Source organism: Scomber japonicus, chromosome 18 (assembly GCF_027409825.1).
Source record: "Scomber japonicus isolate fScoJap1 chromosome 18, fScoJap1.pri, whole genome shotgun sequence".
NCBI lineage: Eukaryota > Metazoa > Chordata > Actinopteri > Scombriformes > Scombridae > Scomber > Scomber japonicus.
Window position 1 is genome coordinate 16,426,372 of NC_070595.1, and position 26,414 is coordinate 16,452,785.

Genomic DNA, 26,414 nt, shown 5'->3' on the forward strand with positions numbered 1-26,414 from the left:
CCCGTCATTTAGGTCAGAGATGGATGCTGCCTCTGACCACAAAAGTGTAGCGGAAGCACCAGCAAGCTACAACTCCATATGTGAGGAAAGGAAATGCCTTCTAGAAACAAAATCAGACTTGTAGCTCAGGTATGAGCAGTGGGAACCCTAACACTTACACTTACTTACACACCTGCACTCTTTCAGGCACGTTCTCTAATTTCCACAAATGGACAGACAGACAGACATGAAGCAATCTGGGCACAAGTCCTTACATGCAGTTCTCTGTTCCCCCTGTCCCAGCTCCTTTTTCCCCTTAAAACACTGCTTCTTTATTCTCTATGAACGAAAAAAAAAAATTTCTTTCTGCACACACACACTCACACAGAAAACAGGGGACTTCCAGCCACGGAGAAATAGCAGCGTAATTGCCGGTGCTCTGTTGTCTATCAAGACCTGACCTTTTCAACATGTGTGTGCCATGTTGGGAGCGGTGGGAACCGGCGAGGAGGAAGACAGGGGTCTCCCCAGCTCTGTGGTGGTCTGACCCAACCTCCCCCTCCTTTCTACACTCGAACTCCCCCAAAACTGTGGGAACTCCCACTGCATCCCCGTGTTCTGTGGGTTCGGAGGCAAGGAGGGGAGTCCATGGCTAACCCACAAATCAGACTCTTGGCAGGGGGACATCAAAGGCGGGACAGGACGATGTGGAAAGGACAGGAGTAGACAGAGCTGCCCTGTCTCACTGCGGTCCCGAAACGGATGGAGGAAAATTTGAGGTCTATGTGTTGAGCCTGGACATTATAGTGGCACAAATGTAAGCTTTCTATTAGTGCCAATGGGAAAATAGCTGACGAGGATTGCCTTACATGAATCTGGCCCTGAAATAAGGACAGAGAGAATGAAATATATACAGGGGCATACTCATAATAAACACAGGGGAGTTTATAGGATTATGCACCAATGTTAAGTGGAAAGAAATGGCTTTTACTTGCAAAGAAATGTCATCCAAACAAATAGCAAGAAACTAATATAACGAAAATGTAGATGTGGGACCCTTATATGAAAACTAATAACGCATATTAAAGCATAAATGAATCACTCATGGGCCCAGTGACAGGTCATGTTTATGTCACTATATGACAGACAAGCTCAGTTCTCAGAGGGGGCACACAAAGCTGTCCTCAGAAATGTATTAGGAGTCTTTAAGCCCATAATTACTCCAATTGGCATGTCAGATAGGGCTTTCATTTTGTTATTTACCCTTCCTTCTCCATGTGTCTTTCACTAGCCGTAGGCCGCCCCACTGATGGTGAGGGGACCATGAGATGGGGGGAACTACTGGTGATTGGGACGATGGTGGTGGTGATGTGTATGTGAGAAGGGGGCAGGGCTCTGTATCAAGGGGATTAAGGAGAGATTTCTCTGCTTGACTTGAGCTACATTAGCTATCCATGAAGTGAATAGGAAAAGAAGAGGAATGGGATGGAGGGAGGAGGATGACCTGAGACAAGGAAAGGATAAAAAAGAAAACCAAACCACCAAAAGAAAGCCCCTGGATTAAAGTGTGAGTAAGACCAGCTCTACAATCCACTTTTGCACACCTGGTTGCTCAAAGCTTTACCATGACATCAGGTATGCTATGATATAGAGCAGGGTCCAGGCGTGTGTTTGAGATTTTCCTCAACCCAGCACAATTCCTATAGCAACCACACCTCCAGGAAAGAAGCTTTATTCAGTTTATGGGACATACTGTGATGCTGTTTTGCACGCATCGTGGTAACGATTAATGGTGGTTAATGTGAGCCCCCTACCCCAACAAACTCTCAGCTAGCTCCTCTGGAAGCAGCACTATAACTGCTTTTAAAAAATAATTACAGCAAGTTTTCGGTTCTTTTATTGTTGTTGTTATTATCGAGGGCTGTAAAAGCAGTACCAGATCCAGACCCAGCATTGAAGGATGTATGTAAGCAAGAGAATTTGAGAAAAGAGAGGGGGGAAAAAAATCAAAAGATGGGATGGAGTTAACGAGACCCCCGTTGTTTTTTTGTTGGGTTTTTTTCCCGCCTGAATAAAAGAGCCCACAAAAGAAAGATAGGAAAAACTCCCTTGCTGTATGGATTTTATGGATTTGTATGGATATGTGTGAATTACAAACAATATGTTAACATACCGACTCAAACATGAGCACACCTTGAATTTCATTATATCATATTCTTCTTTTAGGGTTCTGTCTGACCACTACTTTGTGTTTTTTAACAGTTTCAATCATTCTCTGTCAAGTACCACAGAAGGTATTGTCAAAAAACACTGCAACGCTCTGTAGCCACAACTGTAATAACTTTAACCATAAAATGAACACAGTGCTTGACGCACTGGCTCCAATTAAAACCAGGAAAATACAAACAAGGTTGTGCCATGGGAAAAAAGTCAAACAATGGAACTAAAAAGAAAATGCACATGGTGATAAACAAAATTAGTAATACATTACACTATACTCACTGAAAAACAACAAACAAATTACAACCAGGCAAATCAAACATCACAGCAAGCATAGTTCTAAAACCTGATAAACACCAACATTCACAATTTAATACAATAGATTCTCTGGTAAATCCCTCAATTACTACAGTTCCAAGCTCTCAGGTTCTAAGTGTGAAGAGTTTGCTGGCTACCTAATGGAGAACATAATCAACATTAGATCTAGTATCTACCAGCAGAACAAGCAAAATGCACTTTTACCTATATCCTCTGTACAGCGTGCTGTCAAGTTGGAATGTTTTAACCTTGTTGATGCTGAAACTCTCAGGAAAATAGTAACAGAACTGAAGTCCTCCACATGTTCCCTTGACCAAGCCCTAACCCCTTTGAAAACTATTTTTAATTTTGTATCTGAAGACATCCTTGCCAAAATACTGTATATCACTCCCTACAGCTTGGTGTCTTTTCCACTTATTTTAAAACTGCTCTAGTAAAACCTATTTCAATGAAAGGGAACCTTCATATTGTAACACTGAGCAAGTGTGTGAACTGGGATATCAAGTATCCCTTTTTTAAGCAAAATCTTAGAGAACGTTTTTAATCAACTAAGTACCTTTTTAAACTCAGACACTAAATGAGAAATGTTTCAATCAGGTTTTAGGACACATCAGAGCACAGAGACAGCTGTGCTAAAAGTAGTGAACAATATCAGAACTAATCTTGACAGCAACAAGTCTTCAGTTCTGGTGCAACTTGACCTGAGTGCTGCTTTGAAACTATGGACCACCAGATTTTTTAGATGGATTAAGTGGGCATGCTGGCCTATCTAGAACTGTTTTTAACAGGTTTACCTGATATACTTGCTGAAGACATTTCTTTGTGTCTATAGATGACCACTCCTCCAAACACTATGAGATTACCTGTGGGGCACCAAAAGGATCAATTTTATGACAATTACTTTTTAATTTGTACATGCTACCCATCTCTCTCCACAGCTTTTTTTTCATTAAAAAAAGGTATAAAGGCCTGGATGTCACAGAATTGTTAACAGCTCAACCTGGAAAAATCAGAAGTACTGATCATTCATTCAAAGGCTGAGAGAGAGAGACTTTCCTCCAAACTAAACATAGAAGAAGACATCTAGAAGTGATCTTTGATTCTGATTTTAATTTCAAGGCTCATATGTGAGGTTTCAAAAAATGTGAACATCTTCAAAGTGCGTCCATTTCTCTCTCTGAGCAACACAGAGAGACTGATGCACACTTTTATAACTAGCAGGTTGGATGCTCTCCTTTCTGATCTACCAAAGGATACAATAAATCAGCTGCAATCAATTCAAAATTCTGCTCCACAAGTGCTGAGTGAAGACCAAAAGTAGAGTACACATTATGTCTACTTAAAAGCCTTTAAGTAGCCTAACACTGATATTACACTGTAATATATTGTATTTATTTTAAAAGTCTTTTGTTAGTGTAGAAGGTTCTGCATGGTCTTGCTCTCAGACTACCTCTAAGAAATGCTTTTGCTTTATGAACCAGGAAGGCTCCTCAGATCCTCCAGTTCTTCTTTTTTAGCTCTCTCACAAAGCAAAACAAAAACATCTGGTGATGCTGGAACAGCCTTCCAGAGGATCTGGATTTATTTTATTTATTATCATCATTATTTATTTTATTGTTTAGTTTAATCTATTTTGTTTTATCAACATTTTGCTATTTATGTTATATTTATTTTTTTATTGCTTGTATTATCTTTTATTGTCTTAACTACCCATTTTAAAAATTGTTTTAGTTGTTTTAGTGTGCATTAGTCTCTAAATCCATCTCATGTTTTTTCATTCATTTGTAAAGCACTTTGAATTGCATTTGATTTGAAGTTCAAATTAGGTGTTATATCAAATGACTGACTGACTGACTGACTGACTGACCGGTTGAATTAAACCAGAGTCTACATGCCATCCATCCTGGAGTTCTGGCCCCTCCAGGACACCCTGAGAGACCCTTTTGTTTTGTAATATACAATTTATGTACTGTATCAATAACAACACAGCACACATGCATACACAGGGGATTGTTATAAGATGTGGGACTCAAATTAGAAAAATAGTCTACATTTGGTCTCCAAGCCTTTGATGCCAGCCTGTACTGTCATTATGGTACACAGACCAGAACCATAATAACACCTCTTTTCCTCCTCCTCCTCTCCTAGGATTTAAAATGAAGTGTCAAAATCCCGAGGCAGAGGGAGATCACAACACACTGATTATCAACAGGAAGTGCCTCCATTATGAGCTTAAAGATAGGAAAGAGTGCTCTCTGGTTACAGCACTCACTCAAATCCACACATTCCTGCAGGGTTTAGGGAGAGCTGGGTCACCCCTGCTCCCGAGCCACTGCCTCAGCCCAGGGCATAGCTCAGGGTACAGCTGGGATGTTGAAGGATTTGGGGGTCTTCAAGGAGGGGCTGGAAGGTTATGGATGCCCAGGGTGGCCTGACAATCAAGAGACAATCAACAACCATTGCCTTGTGACTTTGCACACCTGTACTGAGTGGTTTTGTTGTGAGGGATGAGGTGAGTTCCCTGGGATGTAACCATAGACTTACCTTAGATGCTGACACATATTAATCCCTGGAGAAGATGCCAAATCTTATCCAGATACTGAAGAAAGATCATCTTTTATTTGTCAGCTTTTGAGTTGCTCCAAACTGCAGTCAGTGTATTGAAATGGTAAGAGCCTGTAGCATCATCTAAAATGTCCATAAATCAAAGATCTATTAACATTATCTGAGTGGGCGTCTGAGACCATTTCCTAAATAGTCCAACTGGGACTTTTCTCTTATTGCATTCCTTCATCTTCCTAATGTGATTAGAACAGTACTCCACTACTTTTATGATCTGCACTCAAAACTCTAACGATTCCTCAGAGAGTAGGAGGCACACAAAAAGGAACAATTGAGACAATTGCTGAGCTGCCTCCCCAGGGAGTGAAGTCAGAGCTGAAGTGAAGAGATGGATTGTGTTGGAGCCGGGGGCAATGTGGGTAGGAGATTGCAGAGTCATGTGCATGATGGAATATCTCACTCAGAAAAATGCTACTGACCCATTATTTCCCCTTGAGCATGCAGAATGTTAAGAGAACATTTCAGTCTTTTGTTTGTTTTTTCTACACGTCGTTTGAAGGCGAGTCACACAAGGCTCTGTTGGCTGGGAATAACTTTGAAACTCAGGCCAAAATTGAGGCAAGTCGGGGAGGCCTGGTCTCAGTGTCGGTACATGTATACATGTGAATTATTTACTTGTCGTCCAGCAGGAAATGAGGAACGATAACAAGCTTGGGAAAGAAAAGCAGAAAAACAAACAGATGGTATCTCATCCCCTCCTTCATTTCTTCCTTTCCCTCTTTCTCCTTTCTTCCTATGAGGCAGCCGCCCGTGTCCTACTGTGGACAAACAGCAAAGGACATGTCACTTTAAAGACAGGGGAAATTTCCAGAGCCTTACATCTGTTCCTTTGCTGATTTCCCCCTCTGAAAACATCAACTACAAAGATGATTGTGTTTTAATGTAACTTATTATGGTGCTCTACTAATGCTATATTGTTATTTACACACTTTTGGTTGTCACTATTTATAGGGGCAGCATTTGACTGAGCTGGACCTTGTGATGATCTCCTGACCCAATTTTTTACTCTCTCTTTCTCCCCCTGACCTCGGCTCAACACCCCTTCTCATCCCTAACCTTTCAATCCCATCAGCCTCACTACTGCTCAATCACCTGTGACCAGGCCCGGGTGATGACCTACGACCTGAGAAGGTCACGATTAGAGCTGAGAATCAGAGCTCTAGAAGTGGGAACAGGCATAGATGAGATGCCACTGCGCCAAGAGCGTCAACCCAGCCAGGCTGATCTCTGCTCTGGAACAGTCAAGTCGCCACACCCAATATATCCAGACAAGAAAAGAGCTGCGTATCAAAGGCTCTGGTCATTAGTGCAGGCGGTTGTGGGGTTTATTCTTCCTCTGGGGTGTGAGGATCATGGAGGTGGGAGAAGGCAGGGAAACTCAATGGAGGTTGTAGCCCACTGTTGGCAGGCATTTTAATTAGCCTGGATCTCCCCAGACAAGAGAGAGGGAAGCGGCTGATGGCAGCTATGGGAACACAGGGAGTAGGAGAGAAAGACAGGAAACAAAAGAGAGAGAATCAGAGAGGAACGAAGAGAGAGGGGGGGATGAGGGTCATGCGCCCAGGGGCTACACTCACTGTGCCAGATCTAAATATGCAGCACCAAATAAAACATCCTCTCATGAGATCATGGGTGGCTGTGTCTGGTTAGGGGATGCAACTAATAAACATACAAGCATGCGCACACACACACACACACACACACACACACACACACACACACACACACACACACACACACACACACACACACACACACACACACACAAATCACTCCCAGCTTTCTTATCTTGTAAATTTTTGGCAATCGTTACATAAAACTTGGAATTTGGATTAATGTAAATTGGGAGGCAAAACATTCCCATGCTTGGATACATTCTTAAGATCTATCTAGCTGGTTAAATTAGTGGACTTTACACCACTTAGAGGTGCACTTAAAACCAAGTGAATACATAGAGGCATTGTCACTGAAGCCCCCTCTTCCTCCTGCATGTTCATATTCCTCCTCCATCTCCTACTTTATCCTCTCTGTTATCCTCTCTCCTCCCTCTCCTCCTGCCCACCAACACACTATGCCCTTGTATGTTTGGACAACAAGATGCACAGAAGTTCCACACCAAACATAGTCCAATGTGGGAGTAGCTGGGAGTTGTAGTGGAGCCAAGCCGCAGCAGCACAAAAAGGATGGATGTAAGGAGTAGAAAGGATGGTGGTGCAGTTGGGGTCAAGTCCCTGCTACTGCACGCTTTCCTCCCCTCATGGACCACCTTTTTTTCTTGCTGAAAGGGAGTGAAAAGAGGCACAGTTGAGCAAACAAGGCTAAAACTCAAGCGGGTAGCCATAGCAAGGAGAGCAAGTCTGAAATCATTTAATGAGTAACAAATTGGCTGTGAAAATAACATGGAAAAACACTTAGAAGATACATAGAACAATGTGAAAGCTGGAGGTATACAGTATGACCCACTGTATGTAACACATAACTCGGATCCAAGAATTTGTTTTTTATTGTTGCTTTGAGCTTTACAAGCTGTCCAAACTATGACCCATTTGTTTAAATTACTGAGTGGAAATGATGAGATCTATATGATATGACAAAGTATCAATCAATCAATCTTTATTTATATAGTGCCAAATCACAACAACAGTCATCTCAAAGCACTTTACACATAGAGTAGGTCTAGACTGTACTCTTCAATTTAAAGAGACCCAGCATTCCCACATGAGCAAGCACTTGGCGACAGTGGCAAGACAAACCTCCCTTTTAACAGGAATAAAACCTCAGGCAGAACCAGGCTCAAAGTGGGCAGTCATCTGCCTCGACCGGTTGGGGTAGACAGGAGAGAGAGAAAGGAGAGAGAGAAGCACATTGAAAATCAACATTTAAGTTAGAAGGTCCGGGACTGGAATCTGTCATCCCGATGTCCACAGGCCCAGATTACCTGTGAGACGAGAAAGCACAGACAACTCCGGGGAAGAATTTTAGGTTAGTGAATGCATTAATAGTACATGAATGTTAATGGGTATAGATGGATGGATAGAGAGAGAGAGGGAGGAGGAGAGAAGAGAAAGGAACTCAGTGCATCAGTGTCCCAGTGTGTACCAGTGTCCCCTGGCAGTGTAAGCCTATAGCAGCAAAAACTAGGGGCTGGTCAAGGAGAAGTCTGGCCAGCCCTTACTATAAGCTTTATCAAAAAGGAAAGTTTTAAGCCTGCTCTTAAATGTAGGGAGGGTGTCTGCCCCCCGGACTGAATCTGGAAGATGGTTCCATAGGAGAGGAGCTTGATAACTGAAGGCTCTACCTCCCATTCTACTGTTAGAGATACTAGCAACCACAAGTAAGCCTGCATGCTGGGAGCGAAGTGTTCTAGTAGGTACATAAGGTACTATGAGCTCTTTAGGATATGATGGAACCTGACTATTAAGAGCTTTGAAAGTGAGGAGAAGGATTTTGAATTCTATTCTAGATTTTACAGGAAGCCAAACAGCCAAAGCGAAAACAGGAGTAATATGATCTCTCTTTCTAGTTTTTGTGAGCTGCATTCTGGACCAGCTGGAGAGTCTTTAGAGACTTGTAAGTACAGCTTGATAATAATGAACTTCAATAATTCAGCCTAGAAGTAACAAATGGGTGGACTAGTTTTTCAGTGTCATTTTGAGACAGAATGTGTCTGATTTTTGTTATATTACGCAGATGAATGAAAGTAACTGAATATAAACATACAGTGTGCACATGGCAAATAAAATTCACATTTCATTATCAACCTAAATATGGGATGCACGCCACCCAATGGTTTGCAGGCCTTTATATAAAAATATGAATAATACTTGGAAGCTTTAAAAGGCTATAATCAACTTTTCATCCATTTTGTTAGATAAAATCATTTCAAGTAAAAAAGTACTTTTTAATTCACTGTTGTTGACTGAGTCTTGATGGCTGGGCCTCTCCTAACCTGACGATCATGTTGCCTGCAATATGAACATGGTTACCTGAACTGGCAGCTTAGCTGGTGAAATGTTGTTGCTCTCAATGTTACAGGCACAGTGGGACCACAGGAGCTGTATGACGGATTATGAAACCATGAAAGCATAAAGGACTCAAACAGAGAGCTAAGTGACCTAAATTAAAAGTTGGTAAAGGAGTGTGTGAAAGTGTGTGATTGGTAGTGCTTGCTTTTTGTAATGCTGGCACAGCGCCGTGGTGTCAAGGCTTCATCTTACTGCCCATGCGACAGTGCCAAGTTTTGTCCTCAACCGGCCCACCCAGGATGGTCAAGTAATGGCTGTGCGTAATCAGGTGCTCTGGACGTAGACCAAACACGCACACACACACGCATGCACACACACACACACACACGCACACACACACAGGTCAGCCCATGTAGACAGCTTTATTTTAGTGTCACCAGTGTTGCCAATAAAGCTTTGTGAAGAAAGATAACTCCATACCAGCTTCTTCTGTAGCCTTTATACAGACCACTTGGTCTTCATCAGTAGTGAGAGTTTGCTCAGGTTGAAAGTGATCCTTTTGGGATTTCAATAATAGCACGTAGTTTTAAGAAATCAATCCCAACTCAAGGCCCATTTTCAGTCACATACAACCATATATAGTTGTAGAGTTGTTGTTTTTTCTTCGTTTTTATTACCAACTATTTCTTAAGCTATACATTTAGGATGATGATGTGGAACTGAAACATCAGCTTCCAAGCAAGGAAAGGCAAAAGGAGAGATGAAACTGGGATGTAGAAAAATTGGATTCTTTAAAGAGTCAGCAGTACTAAAATGATGGAGCCAGACTGCATGACTGTCAGTGTCTGCAACCAAGTGACAGCGGACAAATGAAGGGGAGAAAAAGATGGGTCATATACTGCATGAAAATTGGTGCACTTGCAAGTTTGTATAAAAATGTTGATTTGATATTCATGGTTAACTGCCATTAGTCGATGCAAATGTATTCCAGGAAATCAAACCCCACACTTTTGCTGAATGGTGATGGCGAGAGGCAGTACTTGTTTCACTCAGTTACAAATCCCAAACTTGTGTGTTTTGTTCATGTTCATGTGTGTTAGTGTGTGTTGTCGAAGTGATGAATGTGTATGTGTGAGCATGTGTATATGTGCAGAGAGGGGTCGTACTAAACTCGATGTCGGCAAGTTGGGGGCGCATTCCTTAGTTGATTTAGTTGGCATTAAGATGAGGAGGAATGTGTCAAAGGTGGAGCTGCTTTAGTCCACTGTGGTGTAAACCGGCTGCAAGGAGCTCTGCGACTTTCTGACAGCCCAGACTGACAAATGACTGACACTTGGCTTAATGTGAGAAGGATGGAGAACAGGGCGGGGCAGAGGGAGCCAGAGATTTTAGAGGGAGGCCGGGATGGAGGGGAGGTAGGGTGTGGACTTACAGGGCATGAGCTGATATAAAGGGAAAGGGAGAGAGCTAAGTCTAGTCAGGAGAGGAGGTGAGGATGCCAGAAGTTGGGATAAACGAGGGTGAAAGAATGTGAAAAAGAGTCACATTGACACCAGGACAAGGCAGGGCCCATGAAGGTTGAATAACGACTCAAATAAAAAGTATTTCAGAAGCTTATCTTTATTTGCTCAAGATGGTTTGATAGTTGAAAGTAGGAGATACAGAGAGAGAGAATACAGAAAGATTCTTTTCTTAAGGTCCATTTTATACAACATCAGTCGCTGGGTCAGTTGTGCAACTTTGACAGATTACAATAGTTTAAAGGAAAGCTTTTTTTTTTTGTTTTTACCTATTTTTTATATATTTATAACATGGAAGTCTTAAAAACAGCTAAATGAAACTGCTGTATTGACCCAACGTTACGTCCTGCAAAGTGGTGCAAAAGCTTTCATCTAGCAATATACAGTCATGTGAAAAAATTAGGACACCCTATGAGAGCCTGTGTGTTTTTTGACATATTTGGACATATGGATATTTGAATATTTTAACAATATTGAGAGTTTCAAGTAATATAACTTAACAATTAAAACTGAAGAAAATTCTTTTCTAAAACTTTCTGTAAAATCACACACAGGTGTATCATATCAGTTGTGAACATTTCTTAAAGTGAATATTTAACGGGGTGTCTCAATTTGTTCACATGACTGTAACATAAAACAAAATTAGCTTAAAAAAGCATCAGGTAAGACGTGTGTGTGTGTTTTGAAGATTCACTTAGTCCTGAGACGGTGTACGCATATACAATATGTTTGTGTGTATTTCAGACTCTGTTTGTGTGTGTGGACTGGACTGTTACCACTATTGCGCCTTTGGAATACCACAGCTTATGGATCAAACTGAACCATTTCAGGAAAAATTGGGATAGAGAGGATTTGAAAAAAGCAACTTGTCAGTTGAATTGCCTGGCACAATCCATACAATAGTCAGATCTTAACTCAACATATCACTGCCTCAAATAACCCAACAGCAGTAAAAGCACATTTAAAAAGCACTGAAAAGGAATAAAACAGCCAAGAGTTTATTTCAAACCTCTACACCTACATTTTAAGGAAAATAGGTGTGTGTAGTGCAAGTCTGATTTAACCTAGAAATGGCATCACGCACACCCAGAAGTGAAAAAAAGGCAAACCACAGGCAGCGAGCAAAGACATGGGTACTCACTTCTTCCTGCTGTACGTAAACATGACTTTGCTTCCTTCTTATTTCCTGAATGAATCCTTACTCTTCATAAACTCACGAAAGTGCAAGCGCCATCCTTTGTCAGTCGAGAAGCATGCATCATATACAGTTGAAACACTGTACATATGATTCATTTACAAGATAGAATGAGCTTAATGGTCTCTGTCCTTGCTCTGATTTTTACACTCCTGCATGTTGTTTTTGACATAAAGCTACGTGACAGCACAGGTCAAGTCAAAGTGCACAAGATCAAAAGAAAGAAATGCACAAAATGGAAAAGAGGCAGCAAATGAGTGCCCTGTTATTGTAGATGTAAAACCCACGTCCTTTCCCCCGCATCCTCACCCCTTCCCACCCACCGACTAAAACTCTGATGCTGATGTTGCCCACCCCTGCTGGTGGGGCCCAAAGGGGCCGACCTGTCACACTGTGAGAGAGATGAAGCTGTTGTATCTCTGGATGTTCCTCTTGAGGATCTCTGAGCAGGGCCCCAGCACACGCTCAAAGCGGGGCCTGTCCAGCTTCACACACTTAAGTGGACCACGGGCAACTACAGTGGCAGCCCTGGGACGGTTCAACAGCAGGGCGATTTCACCTGATGGAGAGAGAGAAGAGAGAGAAACACAATAAGTGTTCAGTCTTTAGTTAGGATGTCACAAAAATACCACAAATCTAGAAAAAGAACATTTTTCTTGATCATGCACCATGTATGAATGATATTGTATGTAGTCTAAACATTTGTTATTAATTAAATGTCAGCAATAAATAAATGTAATAAATAATTCTGATGCCTTCCAAGGTGGCTTTTATTGTAAAGAGGAGCAGGTCTGTTTCATAGTTTTATATTTTGTGAAATAGTCGGGAAATGCACTATTCCAACAAAATGCAATTTACTGGAATAAAAAAGGTAAATCACTTTTCCTAGATAGTTCATAGTTTGTTTTTTTCTTTATTCCCAGCATTTAAAAATAAATCTATGACATTTAAAAATTGCACAACACATTGTTTAGACCAACATGATATATTGTCCACAGCTGAGATGACTAGCCCATTAATCACTTAGCTGAACGACTATATTAAAATGAATTGAGAAAATTAATTGCACACAATTTAGGGGTAATCAATTCATCATTTACATATTTATTCAAGCAACACTGTTATGATTTGCTAGCTTCTTTGGTTTCTATTAATGCAGACAGACTGTTTTTGAGTTTTGGACTGTTGGTTGGACAAAACAGCAAATTTGGTATTCAGATCCTTTACTTAAGTAAAAGTTACAATACAGCAATGTATAAACACTACATTACAAGTAAAAGTCCAGCATGAAACAACCTACTTGACATCCTTAACATCTAGCTGTTAACAACTCATTCATCTGAAAAGTAACTAAAGGTGTCAGATAAATGTAGTGGAGGGAGTGGAAGTATAAAGTAACATCAAATGGAAATACTCAAGTGAAGTACAAGTACCTCAAAATTTTACTTAAGTACAACATTTGAGTAAATGTACATAATTGCTTTCCATCACTGCCTTGGACTGATGATGCTGATGGCATTTTTTCTGATTTTTTTCATTGATATGTATATATATGATATACATATCATATCTATACATATCATATATGATATATGATAATAACCTTTAATCAAGAAAATAATCTGTACATTTATTGGTAATACATCTATAATAAATAATTGATAGTTTGAGCAAAATGTTGGTTTGTGGGTTGTTGTTTTTTTGTGTTTTGTTGGTGAAGAGATTATTTGATAATTAACTATTGCTATATTAAGACAAAACCCTCATACTACACCTCAGTGCAATTGAATCAACATTTGACCTCTTCAGCTATGTGACATGCCAGATTTGCTATTTTTGGGTTTCCTTCTGCACAATTTACATGTCTAATGTTAAATAATAGGCATAATACAAACAAGTTGTTATTTTGACCTATAGCTTTTCTGTGTGGTGCCAAATTTGGAAGAGAAAATGCTTTATCGGCCCAGAGCCACTCACCAAAGTAGTCAGAGGGTCCAAGTCGTCCAACCTCCACGTACTCCTCATTGTCAGATCTGCGCTGCAGAACAGAGGCTATTCCCTGGAGACAGAAAAGAAAAGAAAGACAAGAGAACGTCCAAAATGAGAGGCAGAAAAATAACAGAGAGGGGGGTGTGGGTCAAGAAGAGATGGATGGAGAAAAAGGTGGGGGGAGTTATTTCGAAAGAGCTAAAAACCATCAGGAGGATTAAGCTGAAGAGAAATTCCTTTGCTTCATAAGAACACAGGTGCACAGGATTTAGCCCACTTTTCTTTGGGACGAACCCACACTCATATATTCCAATGGCCCAAGTGATACTCTGTTTGGTTCTGCTTTTTTACCTCCAGAGTGTAATAAATACAAACATCTAAGCCTGATAAGGACTGAACTGATTCTGAAATGATCCTCAGTGTCTCCAACACATAATCCCCTTTATCAGCATTCAAACACAAAATGGAAACAACTGTATTGTCCAAGTCTGAGGGAAATCCAAATATAGTGTCCCTAAATAACCCCAAACACTAACACACATTCATGTAAACACACAAACCAAGTATTCTCTCAGTTACTCATAGTGTGTATTTGCAAATGCACATGCAGAGTGAGAAAATCAACAGCTGATGTCGGCTGGACAGACTGACCAACCATGTTACGCATATTATCCATCACAGTGGATCCATCAGTGTGTGTGTGTGTGTGTATGTGTGCATGAATGTGACTCATCTAAAAAGTATAACGGAGGAAATCGGATTTCCATTCTATCTGGCCAACAGATGATAACAGTTTGTGTTGTCATTTATTGCAGCTGTTGACAATTTTTTAGTGCATAAATGAGCATAATGTTTGAATTTTTCCCTTTGCATAAGATATACTACTACGTGTGGAATTGTAGTTGATGTCATAAATGCCAAACACTTGACAGCCTTCTCAAAGCATGGCTGTTTGTGTGTGTGATGGACATTCATTTGGCCTGCTTTTGTTTAGAAGATGTAAAATATGGGTTTTGTCATATTTCTAAGCTTTTACATGCACTTAAGTTGGAGTGTAATTGGTAGCAGGTCAAACATGAGTTGGGGAACTTCCCAGCTTGTCTTGGACCGTGTCGTAAAACAGACTTGACCGTTCCAGCGCTCTCTTGCCATCTCTAATCCTTCTCTGCTCGCTCTGTTCCTTCTGCTGACCAGGCTAATAACGCTAAATATGAATATAATGAGCCTTAATGAGGACCCCAAAACCGCCAGCTCCCTACTGCAGGCATACAAAGGTGTGACTGTATTTCAGTGAAAGGGATGTGTGTAATTTTGAGTTTGTGCTTGAAATGAACTATGGAGAAGTGGGGAATACTGTGCATGGTAGAGTCATCTACAGTACAAGTCATACCTGGCCAAACTGTGCCACAATGCCATGACCTCCACACACGCAACTCAGCAGGGTGAATTTAGTTGTGGAGGGGGGTGTTTCCCAACCACTAGAAGAGAGGGCAGTAACACTCTATTGCTTACTATTGGCTAAAGTTGTTAAGAGCGTTGTGGGCTGACTCATGTTTGCTTACTTATTTTTAGTTACTTTAACTTTTTATTAGCGAGACATGATCAAACACACGATCAGCAGCAAGACTGGTGCTGTTGTACTCATGGACGAGCATAGCAATAAGCATGAAGAAGAGTTCATTCATGAACAGGAAATGTCTTTTTTCTTAAATTTTTTTCTGTCTTGTTTAAAAATTAAAAAAAATTGAAATATCTACAATGAATGTTTACACAGTATTAGAGTAAGTTAGTGAGTATTAGTTGGAAAGTGAACATGTCTGTGTGTTTTTAGCTTGATCTGACACAGTTGGCAGATAATGGGGCTGGTGGCCTAAATCACAATCACTTACCTGCTGCATGAAAATTGTCTGATTAGGACTACCGATTAAAGATTAGCCAGTTCCAGTAGGTGAACTGATCACCTGGGACAGTTATCTAAACTGCCCTGAGCACGAGGCTGGAGGTTGGAAACAGGTCTGCTACCCTGGGTCATAGTGCTGTTCCACAATCCACACTCTTCCTTAAATGTCCTTATGAGCATGAAGCAAGAGGGGAAAAGCTGGTGTTTCACAGTTTGCTTTTGTGGTTGACTAAAATGCTGCTCTGCTGACCAGTTTGGCTTTTCATGGCATACTGAATGGCATTTAAGCCACAGTGTGAGGATAGCATAAACTAGAAGGCACTTACTAGACTACATCAAATAAAGTCTAGTTGAGCATGGTATTAGGATAAAGGTTATACCATTCATTTATACAGTTTTCAAAACGTAATCAAAGATAATAAATACAATATATATATATAATATACCAATCTGAATCTACACTACCTCCCATGTTTAATCTTAATTTCTAAAATCTGCACTGGCAAATTTTATTATAATGAGCTACATTACACAATAATCAGGTGTGCCTTGGACAGAGAAAAATGACAAACATTGTAATCATTTTTTACGTTGAATGTTTTCCATGTTACATTTACTTTTTGTCGATGATTATAATGATTCAAGATTGTCAGTCTCACATTTCCAACTCAAGTCTGACACTTCTGCCTTTTAACCTATTGATGAAAAGTCAGAAAATAAGGATTGTTCGTCCTCATGCCATCCTCTCTGCTAATGCATTCACTCCCATTTCCTCTTGTCATCAATCTAAACAAGTCAATATGTTGTCTCCTATTTGTCCTTTAAACACCCCCCCCCCCCTCCCTCCCCCCTCCCAACAAAAGTCATCACACTGAGAGGATCTAAAGGGTTCCTGTGGGTCACACAGAAGAGAAATACTCATTGACAATACATCACCTATTACTGTAATCTACATGTATATGCTGAAATGTAATTAAGAAAAAAAGAGCAGATACTGTAACACTGCTTATAAAGAAGATCAATGCCTTAAATGAATGCAGTCCTTCTTGTCTGACTGCACGCAGACACACAAGGACAGAAGTAAAGATTAATAGGTCTTAAAATATTTTCTGTGTTGTCTCTTGAAAAAAAAAAAAAAAAAAAAAAAAAAAAGCTGCCGTGTGTATGGAAGAGAATAAATCTTTGGAGAAAAGCTGTTGTCCTCCAGTGTGTTCTGTTAATGATCTGGGTGTGTATGTATGTGTTGGTATTTGAGTGAGAAGGTGCAGACACTGCTGGTACTGGGTGGCCTCTTGAACAGGCTACTCAGGATATCCCCTTTCTTCATCCATCTCTTCTTGTACCTCTATCCCTCTTTCTGTGCACGTTGTTAATCCAGAGGTCAATATTTCCTACATGCAAGATGTTACATTTTGACATGTCAATACAAACAGAATGTGTGTGTGTGTGTGTTTGGGTATGTGTATGGCTGCTAGGAGTGTTATCTGGGTAGTGAATCCTGCTGGTGGTTCTTCAGTAATATAAGGGTCTCATTTACTGCTCTTTAAGCTGGCTCACCCTCTTCCTTTTCCCTCTCTCCCTTGATTACACGGCTGTTGTTTATTATTAATTCATTTATATCCTTTGTTTTGGTTTCCCTTTCTCTCTGCCTGTTTTCCTCTGCTATCTTTTGTTGTTGCCAGTCCTTTCCACACCCAGCGTCTGGCAGCGTGGTGAGGAGGATCTCTGATGTTTACAAAAGAAATATCTGTGGAGCAGAACGCTGCCCCTGGGGTGGTACAGTATGAGATGGTTATCTGGACCACACTGGGTGAGGCCTGTTCACAAATTAACCACTGTACTTGACGGCACTGCACTGTTTCACTCTCTTTGTTTAGACATGAATGGAAAGGAGAGGAATCAACTGGTTGTAAACACAGGAGACTCAATGTCCCATCCCCCTCATTCTCTCCCCATTCACATCTCTGTTTCATGCCACTCCTGCACTAACACCCTTTGATTTCTATTTTCTAATCGGCTATCCCCTCTCACATTTACTTAATTTTTTTTTACTGAAGCTCTGATAGAGAGAGAGAGACTTTTAATCCTTGGAATTCAAAAATACACCTTTTATCTATCTACATAAAATTGACACTACCATAATTTCCCATCAATGCCAGAATACCACTGGACACAGTTGCTCCTTCCATTGGAAATAATAGGCTTGCTCTGCTCAGTATGTATGTATGTATGTATGCATATACTATACTAATCATTTAAAGATTTAAAATGTTGTTTCTCATTTAGGTCACAGAAAAAAAAGTATAGTACTTAACTTGGGACGTTTCTTCTAACAGGTTACAAGTAAAAACAAAGAAATGTACCTTCTGAACAACAAATTCTACACACCATTTCAACAAAATGTTTCAAAACCGTCACTGAAATCTGCCTCTCTGATGTTCAAAAAGTCTCTTAATCCCTCCCTTTCCCTTATTTATATACATAATTTCAGGTAACAGAGTGAACACAGATGACAGGGTGCTGGGCTCGAGTGAATGAGCACGAGGGAGCCTGTGTGTGTGTGTGTGTGTGTGTGCATGTGCAGCTCTGAAGAAAAGAGAGAATGGAGGAAATAGGGGGAGAAGGGGATGCGAGGGAAGGTGAGGCTGAGCCTTCGTGGCCCCAGAGTTTCTATAAAGGGTTGTTTGTACAGTGTGAGAAAAAAAATGTAAACATGTCACTTTTCATCAAGGCCCTATTTCTCCCAAGCAGGCAAAGAAAGTGATGTCTCTATATCTCCCTTTTGTTAATCCTCCCCATCAGCAGCATGTAATTTGTGATTGTGGGGTTTGTCTTTGGCTGATGCACCAAAACCACAGAAACAACAAAAGCCAGTGAGAGGAGACAGAGGAAGAAGAAGGAGGGGGAGTGAGAATGAGAGAAATGTTTTTTTTGACAAAGTGCTGAAATCTCTGCCTGAATTGGTCAAAAGAAATAAAGGTGTGCACATGAAGAAAAAGAAAGTGAGGAGAGGAGAGGAGAGGAGAGGAGAGGAGAGGAGAGGAGAGGAGAGGAGAGGAGGGAAGAGGAGAGGAGTGGAGAGGAGAGGAGAGGAGAGGAGAGAAGAGGAGAGTGAAAGTGTAGGAGGTTAAGGAGAGACTGATCTTACTGAAGAACAAACTGTCGAAAAAATCTCTCTCTCCCTCCTTACTTGTGGTCCTTTTTGAATCAACCTCCTCTCTACCCATACATCCCCTCCCTGCCCTCTTTGACTCATCCCTCTCTCTCTCTCTCTCTCTCTCTCTCTCGTCTCCCTCCCGGGAGGCTGGGTCTCCTGACCCCGTGTGAAAGTCAGCAACACACATTCCACTACAGTCCACCCTGTTCTGGGAAAGTCAGGCAATGCTGCATGAGAGACGGAGAGAGAGAGAGCGGGGAAGGGAGGGACAGAGAGAGGGATCTTTGAGGAGAATGGAAGATAGACAGGAGAAAGGAGAAAGGGATTAAAGAGAGACAAATCCTGCTGTTGGGTGATGGAATTAAAAATGGAGCAGAAGTGAATTTAAAAAAAAGAAAGAAAAGGAAAATAATGTTAATATGTGTTAAGGAAAAGTTTAAGGAAGTGGGAATGTTGCCACTGTTCCTTCGTGATGAGTATGGATGCACCCTGCCATCTACAAAATGATCACAGTGTCTGGTCTGGTGTGACACACTTCCCCTGTGCCTCCTCCCTCTCTCCATCCTATAATCCCCCAGATTCCTCTGCATATTTTGCCTTTCTCCTCTTTGGGATGTCTCTGATTGATGAGTCATACATTGCTAACTGCTATATTTATGTCCTAAACCCCAATTGGGTTCCTTTTCTGCACAGACAAACTGGCTTTTAAGGGATTTTTGCAGCTTCAGGAGGCTTTCATTGGAGGATTCAAATTTGACCGACAAGGGTCAGATAATGTGAGGCAAATATAAAATGTGTGCAGACCAGTCTATAAATAATTGGACAGGGAGATTTTTTTGTAGCGTTTTAGGACATAGATTTAAAAGGAAATAATAGTCTATGAGGTTAAAACGCCAACCTTCTTTTAAAATATATTTTTTTAAAGGTTTTTTCGGCACAGACGCCTTTATTTAACTGTAGATAGACAGGAAACAGGAGAGAGAGGGGGGATGACATGCAGCAAAGGACCTCCGGCTGGGATTCGAACCAGGGTTGGCTATGTATGTGGCATGCGCTCTAACCACTGGACTACTTGCATGCCAAAACACCAACCTTTTACTTTAAAGTGAGACTCTATAACTTTGGAAAGACAAAATAAAACTATGGATGAAAAGTCAGAATGTACAGACTTCTTTGGTTTGGTATGACTAGTTAGATACTGCTGCGTAAGTCACATTACTAAGTTTTAGAATTATTCACTACTTATGTTACTGTTACACTATATTTCATAGTTTTCACCACTATCCTGTAAATTTCACTTGTGGCCACAGTGAACACTTTTTGGCAAAAAAAGTTACATCTTACATTTGTTTCATTTTCTCACCAATCTTTGATAAATAAAACTAACATATACTTACATCCAGTAATGTATATATTTGAGGAGAGGCATAACATGATTAGTGAAAGGATGGATGAGAGATGGATGGAAGGGAGGAGTGTTGTGCTTGAGTAGAACAGGTGGAGGGAGAAAGACAGACAGTGAGCCGAAACAGGTACAAGGAGGCGATACATCACTCGCCACCTTTGATAAAATCCTCCTCTGGCTTAGCTGCACCTAACCACTCCCATGCACTGTAAGCAATGAACTGCTCACTAAGATAGACATAGAATGAGATGGACAGACAATTACTGACAGATAGCGTGACAATGCGAGAGAGACACACTAAGCTGAGTCTAAGAATGAGTGAAGTAACAAGGAGGCAAGAACAAAATGACCACAGATTGCACCCCTAACGCCCCACACAGGGCTCTCTTGAATTGACCCTGGCAAAAGCTGTGTAAGTATGGAGTTAATCAAAAGTGTGTTAGGATGACAGGCAGGGGGGCCCTTCACGGAGCTGCGCCAGGGGCCCCAGTTCAACAAAGCCTCCAGTGTGAGGGGGGCTACTCCTTGCACAGGAATCGTGGTTGAGGGCCAGTGACAGAGGAGGGTAGTCTGTCTGCTGGTGGCAATAAAGTGGGATCAGCAAAGAGCCCACCAACGTCTCAGCATGATGACATGTACATCAAGCCTGGTGTCCAGCTGATTACACACACAGGGTTTTGGGCCCTATATGTCAACGCATACAGCTTACAGGAAACGGGAAGTAAAGTTGCCACACATAATGTCTTACTGGTGCACCTACTACTTTTTCTACCAAACTGTAACAAAACAAAAATTCAACAAAATCACACTCTGGGGGGTGGCAAGGGTCACGGAGGACAAGACACACATACATACATTCATTGTCATGTTATTATTTACTACAAGTCCCATGTGTGTATGACTGGTACAACTCAGCCAGCATGTGTGTGCGCACGTGTGACTCCTAACACACAGGTCAGCATTTGACCATATATATGCATCTTGTCCTATGTACGCATCTTGTGACCTTTTTACATCTCCCATGCACGCACACGCACGCACGCACGCACGCACGCACACACACACGCACACGCACAAAGATTTACCTCTGTGATAATGAAGAAGTCATCACCAGGTTCTCCCTGCACCACTATCTTCTCTCCATCCTCAAACTGGACGGGCTCCAGAGCATCAGCCACAGTCAGACGTTCCCATTTATCCAAAGACTCTGTGAATAGAAAATGCATCAGTAAGAGCTGGTGTTTTTTTTTTTTTTTTTTTTTTACAAGTCAATCTTATGTACTCTTCAAAAGTAAAAACTCTGTGTGTTTGTGTGTTTCATGGTCTGAGAAGATGTCCCTCCAGTCATTAAATCCCAGATCGCCTACCTCCTCCCCTCATCTCATGGAGCCTCACGGAGCTAAACACCCAGCTGAAACTAACCTGTAATCTGTAAGCCCTCTGTTCTACTGATTCTGGGCTGTGCTGACAGAATGTTGTCTTCTTTGAAGCTAATTCAAATCTGATTATCCCATAACAGAATGATCAAAGGTTTTATCCTAAAGAAAGTCAAATATCCTTGAGATAAACACTCGCTCAACTTAAATTCCTGTAGATAAGAGCAACTACTTGGTGCTGAAGTGAATATGTACAACATGCAAAAAGCTGTGACCTAAGGAATATAATGGGAAGTGCAAGCCAGCTGACTTAATCCGTGTTTAAATTAAATGTTTCCTATCCATTGCTGTAAAATGTGGTTTGGTTATACTACAGGGACGCAATCTATAATTCTATGAGTTTATATTATCAGTCATTATCTTAAGATGACATTATTTCATATTGAATTGAACATAATACATGTAATTTAGATTTAATTAGAAAGTGACTAACTCATGAATGCTTTGATATATTTATTTTTAAAAATATAGTATATTTCAAAATTCCCTTGAAACCATGTAGAGAATGGACTATTTGTGAATGAGTCCTGCCAAAACCGGATCTTTTTTAAAATTCTTTTTCATTTTTGTTGATCTTACAGTATGAGCCAGTGGCGACAGCTGTCTTTCCGACTGTCCAACCACATGTTCAGTGACGTGGTTAGGTTAGGATATTTCTAGAAGCTGTTGGTATTCACACAGAAACCAAAAACATAGACGGTCACACATTTCACTGGGAAAAATGTTCCAACCCTAGGAGTTTTAAGCAACTTAGAAATATTGATATTTATAGGAATATAGATATTTATATGAGGAATGCTAGTTATCTGTAGTGAAGTGAGTGTAGTGTTCACTCTACAGCTTTAGCTTTGTCTACATAAAAGGATGATTCAGTGTTTTGATTTGACTAAGACATGACTTAAAGGCGTAAAAGTACAGCGGAATCTTTTTGTCTCTGACTATTGTCTCTTGATGTGCTTAGTAACTGATCCCAGTGTGTGTCTTTTTGTGTGTATGTGTAAATGTGTATGTATTTAGGATTAACTGAGGCAAAGTCTTGTGGTTTGGAGGTGTCCAGTGTCCCCACTGCTGGGGCCGTGGTGTCTGCCAGCTCCAGATGGATGTCCTCTGTCTGTCTCGAAAGCTAAAGGTAAGTTCCTATAGAAGTGATCCTTAACAGCTCGGCAGGTAACATGATACACAAATGTGCTGACTAAAGAACCTACATTTCACGCTTCGCAGAGCCTGCATCCACTTGGATCACCTTGCTACACACATACATAGTATGCACACAGGGAATTGGCCATTGGGATGCTGACGCTTTTGAATGTGTGTGTGCGACAAAGAACGTGTTGTTTTCCCCCATTCATACCACAACATCAAGGGCTTGTACCCAATTTCGTGGTTATCTCAAAAATCAAAGACAAACAAAAACACTACCGCCTCCTACCCCTCCTCCAATACAAAGAGGTAGAGTAGAGAAGGAGAGCGACAGCAAGAGGAATGAAGAGAGGAAAGGAAAAGCACTTCGAAGAGGGAGACGGGTATTTGAATACAGGCCTCAACAAGGCTGTCAGAAACGGAGTCACAGAAGAAAAGAGGTGAATGAAAAGAGAGTGGATCTTGCGGAGACGTTCTCCTAAGACCTGAATTGAGTGTATGTGTTTACTCAGCCAGCTAATAACTCTGTACAGGGGGCATGGCCTTAGTCTATACACCACACACACACGATCAAGTGGAAGGGGATGAGATGTCAGTTCCAATTGCAACTCGTTTTGAAAGTCTGAATGAATCTCATTCTCCTTTCCACGAAGCTCAATGGCCTGCATAGCTTGGTGTTATCCAAATTCCAGTGGGAAAGAGTGCTTAGCCTAACTCTCTATTCTTTAATTGTCCACACAGTGACAGTGCAGAGTGTGACTGGCTTTAGTATGAACAGTGTGAGAAGATTAGGACTGTACATACAGGCCTTGCTGAACCATGGGCCCTGTGTGACAACATGTGCCTGTGTTTATATGGGCTAATCTACACTATATGTTGCCTTCGGCAGATTTAACTGGCTGCACTCTGGACTCTATGACTCTGTGTTAAAATGAACGTGTTACATAGCATACACGTGCAAACACACTCATGCTTCAACATCAACAACATGAATGCAGAAAAACTGTTTCTGCAAAATCTGTATAATCTTCATTATGTGATGTGATGCCCTATGACACATATACACAAACTTACCAAGGATGGACACCTTGCTAAGGAACTCTTCATACATCTTTCTCTTCCTTAAAGTGCTGCCCTGTAAAACAAAGAAGAGAGACATACATCATTAGACACACTCTCTCAGTAGTGGTAGCAATGGTAAAAACAAGTTTTTTGAATGTTTTTTTTCCCTCATACTGTCTTACTGTGGTCCTAATCTAAAAAAATTCAAATAATTACCACTATGGAGTATTGGTACTACAAAATAAGAGCCCTTGCACAAAGTCTGCAATTGTTTGTTATTATAGATTTAAAATTGAGAGTTCCTCTGAGTGATGGACAGTAATACCTTTAAAATGAAAGAATGTTTTTTTTTTCAGACTGATATTCAAAACATTTTCTTCTAGTAAAATAGATGAATTCATTCCATTTATAACACTTAAAGATTTGTCACCCTCTTTCTTCCTCTTTCAATTAAACTTACATCATTCTGTAACTTTTCTTTTGCCACCATGATTGTGTTGCATCCACGAATCACATTGGATTCAGGATGAAATTGTTTTAAGAAGTCACTCATTTGACTGGTCCTCACAAGTGTAATAAAAGCTTAGTATGTCACAAATGGTCTTGAAGGCTGAGGCTAACATTGAACAAATATCAGTACTCAGAAATTACTTCATAAAATATGGAAACATTAATACAAAAATGTAAACTGCTGTATAGTGTAATCTGTCATTAATGGTATAGACGCAGTTCATGGGGTCATGCCTGCAGAGGTGTGTATGATCTGTGCGGTAATGTTCATTGCATGTGTGTATCTGTGTGTGTGGCCCACCCCACCCACCAGGCAAGGGACTTTCCCCTCTCTGCCTCTGCCATGAACATCAGGTGCTTCCTGACAAGTCTAGACCCAAAGGACCCCTTCCCTGACTGCGTTTCTCTTTCTTCCCTTCTTCACTACACAGAACCGCTCAGCAAGAGCGGCAACATGAAGCAAAACGAGAGAGTGAGGAGAAACAATCTTGTCCGCCCAGTTTCTGCCTTTGCATATGGAAATGATATATTGAGGCTTGGGGTGTCTTTATTGCATAAGTGCCTGAGTTCCGCTGCTGCCTCTAATTTCATATAATTTCACATTTTGTCTTAAAAGGGGAGAAAATGTTCCCAAGTGAGCCAACGTCAAACTCAAAATCGTAAACAACTTGATTAAAGGAATTCTAGCCTGCATTGCCTCCCTCCTGGATAAATGATTCGAGAGCGTGTGTGTGTGCGTGTGTGTGTGTAGGTGCGTGCGCGGGGCACAAGCAGTCTGTTTTTAGTTTTGCCACTTATGTATCGTTGCTGTCTCTGCAGAGATGAAACTTCATGCTCATTAAGCAAGCAAATACAAACACTCACACATGTATACTCTACCACTAACACTATCTCACACGCACCTACAAACACACACATGCAGTCAATCTCCCACAGCGGCAAGAGATGTTGAGTTTATCTCCTGATTTCATAGCCTCCCCATAGAGCTCCTCAGACAGGCTCACTAAGCTTAAAGGCTTACCATGCATACATAACATTACATTACACAGCAGGTCTGATTTATGCGACTTGAGGAAGGAGGGCTGGGTGGGCCAAACTAATGTCAGCAACATGGGGGTTTATCAGGGTGGATGAAATGAAAATAAACACTTTTAAAAAATGTTCTGATTCTAGATTTTAAGTTACAATTTATATTTTTTAGTGAACATGATGCATTTTTATTATTGGCATATTTCCTCATTTACATCCTTCTCGTCTACTTGGGAGGGCCTGAGCACATGTTTCATGTATAAAACTCCCCAAATGTGTTCTTCCCTCCCGTGGTTAAAGATGAGCCAGCCTCTGTGTCTGGCCGCTGTCTTTGAGGTAGAATCATCAAAGAGTTAAGGTGTGGAGCAAAGCCAACTGCACCTTACGCCCCATCCCCATCACCTTCATCTCTGTCCAATGCGAAATGCATACCCCCCAACTCCCAGTTTCTTGGTATTGTCCTTTCTTGTCTCCTTTCGTCTTGTGTTCTGTTTGTTGACAGTGGTCTGTCAGTTTGTTAATGGCTTTGTCTGTAGCTGTGTGTGGTTAAATACCAAGATGACACAACAAGGTGGGTATTGTATGATTGGCAACAACACAATGGAGTGTATTTATCACAGGGAATGGTATTACATTGTTTACTAAATGCACTGAATCAGGAAAAGGAGAAGATAGTGAAGTGAGGTGGTACGGAAGAGCTTCTTGGCTCTGATTTTAAATGACAAGATCAATCAAATCTTCTTATTCTATATAAAATGGGTCATCAGTATGATCAGTGGTTGAAAGATCAGTTTTGAGGATCCTGATTATGATGCATGTCATTTTTTTGTCATTCGGTGGAGTTATGAGGTGCTTTATTAAGGTATAACACAAAGGTGGTGTCATCGACAGGTGACATCTCCAAGTAGAAGTATTACGGTTGATAAATCCCATAAATACCTGACAAAATCTGTTTTTATTTCCCAGA

At 40.9% G+C, this 26,414-nt stretch overlaps 1 protein-coding gene across 1 annotated transcript in view; it reads right to left on the bottom strand.

Annotated features, from left to right (window-relative positions):
- Positions 1-11,229: 11,229 nt before the first annotated feature.
- Positions 11,230-26,414, bottom strand: part of prkar1b (protein kinase, cAMP-dependent, regulatory, type I, beta) — a 63,979-nt gene continuing 48,794 nt past the window's right edge. Inside the window, exons 8-11 of the mRNA XM_053337891.1 lie at positions 23,921-23,981; positions 21,356-21,477; positions 13,797-13,878; positions 11,230-12,378 (exon numbers count right to left, since the gene is read on the bottom strand). Of these exons, the coding sequence (XP_053193866.1) occupies positions 12,206-12,378; positions 13,797-13,878; positions 21,356-21,477; positions 23,921-23,981 (438 nt within the window). The 3' untranslated portion in view covers positions 11,230-12,205. The remainder of the gene's footprint in view (positions 12,379-13,796; positions 13,879-21,355; positions 21,478-23,920; positions 23,982-26,414) is intronic.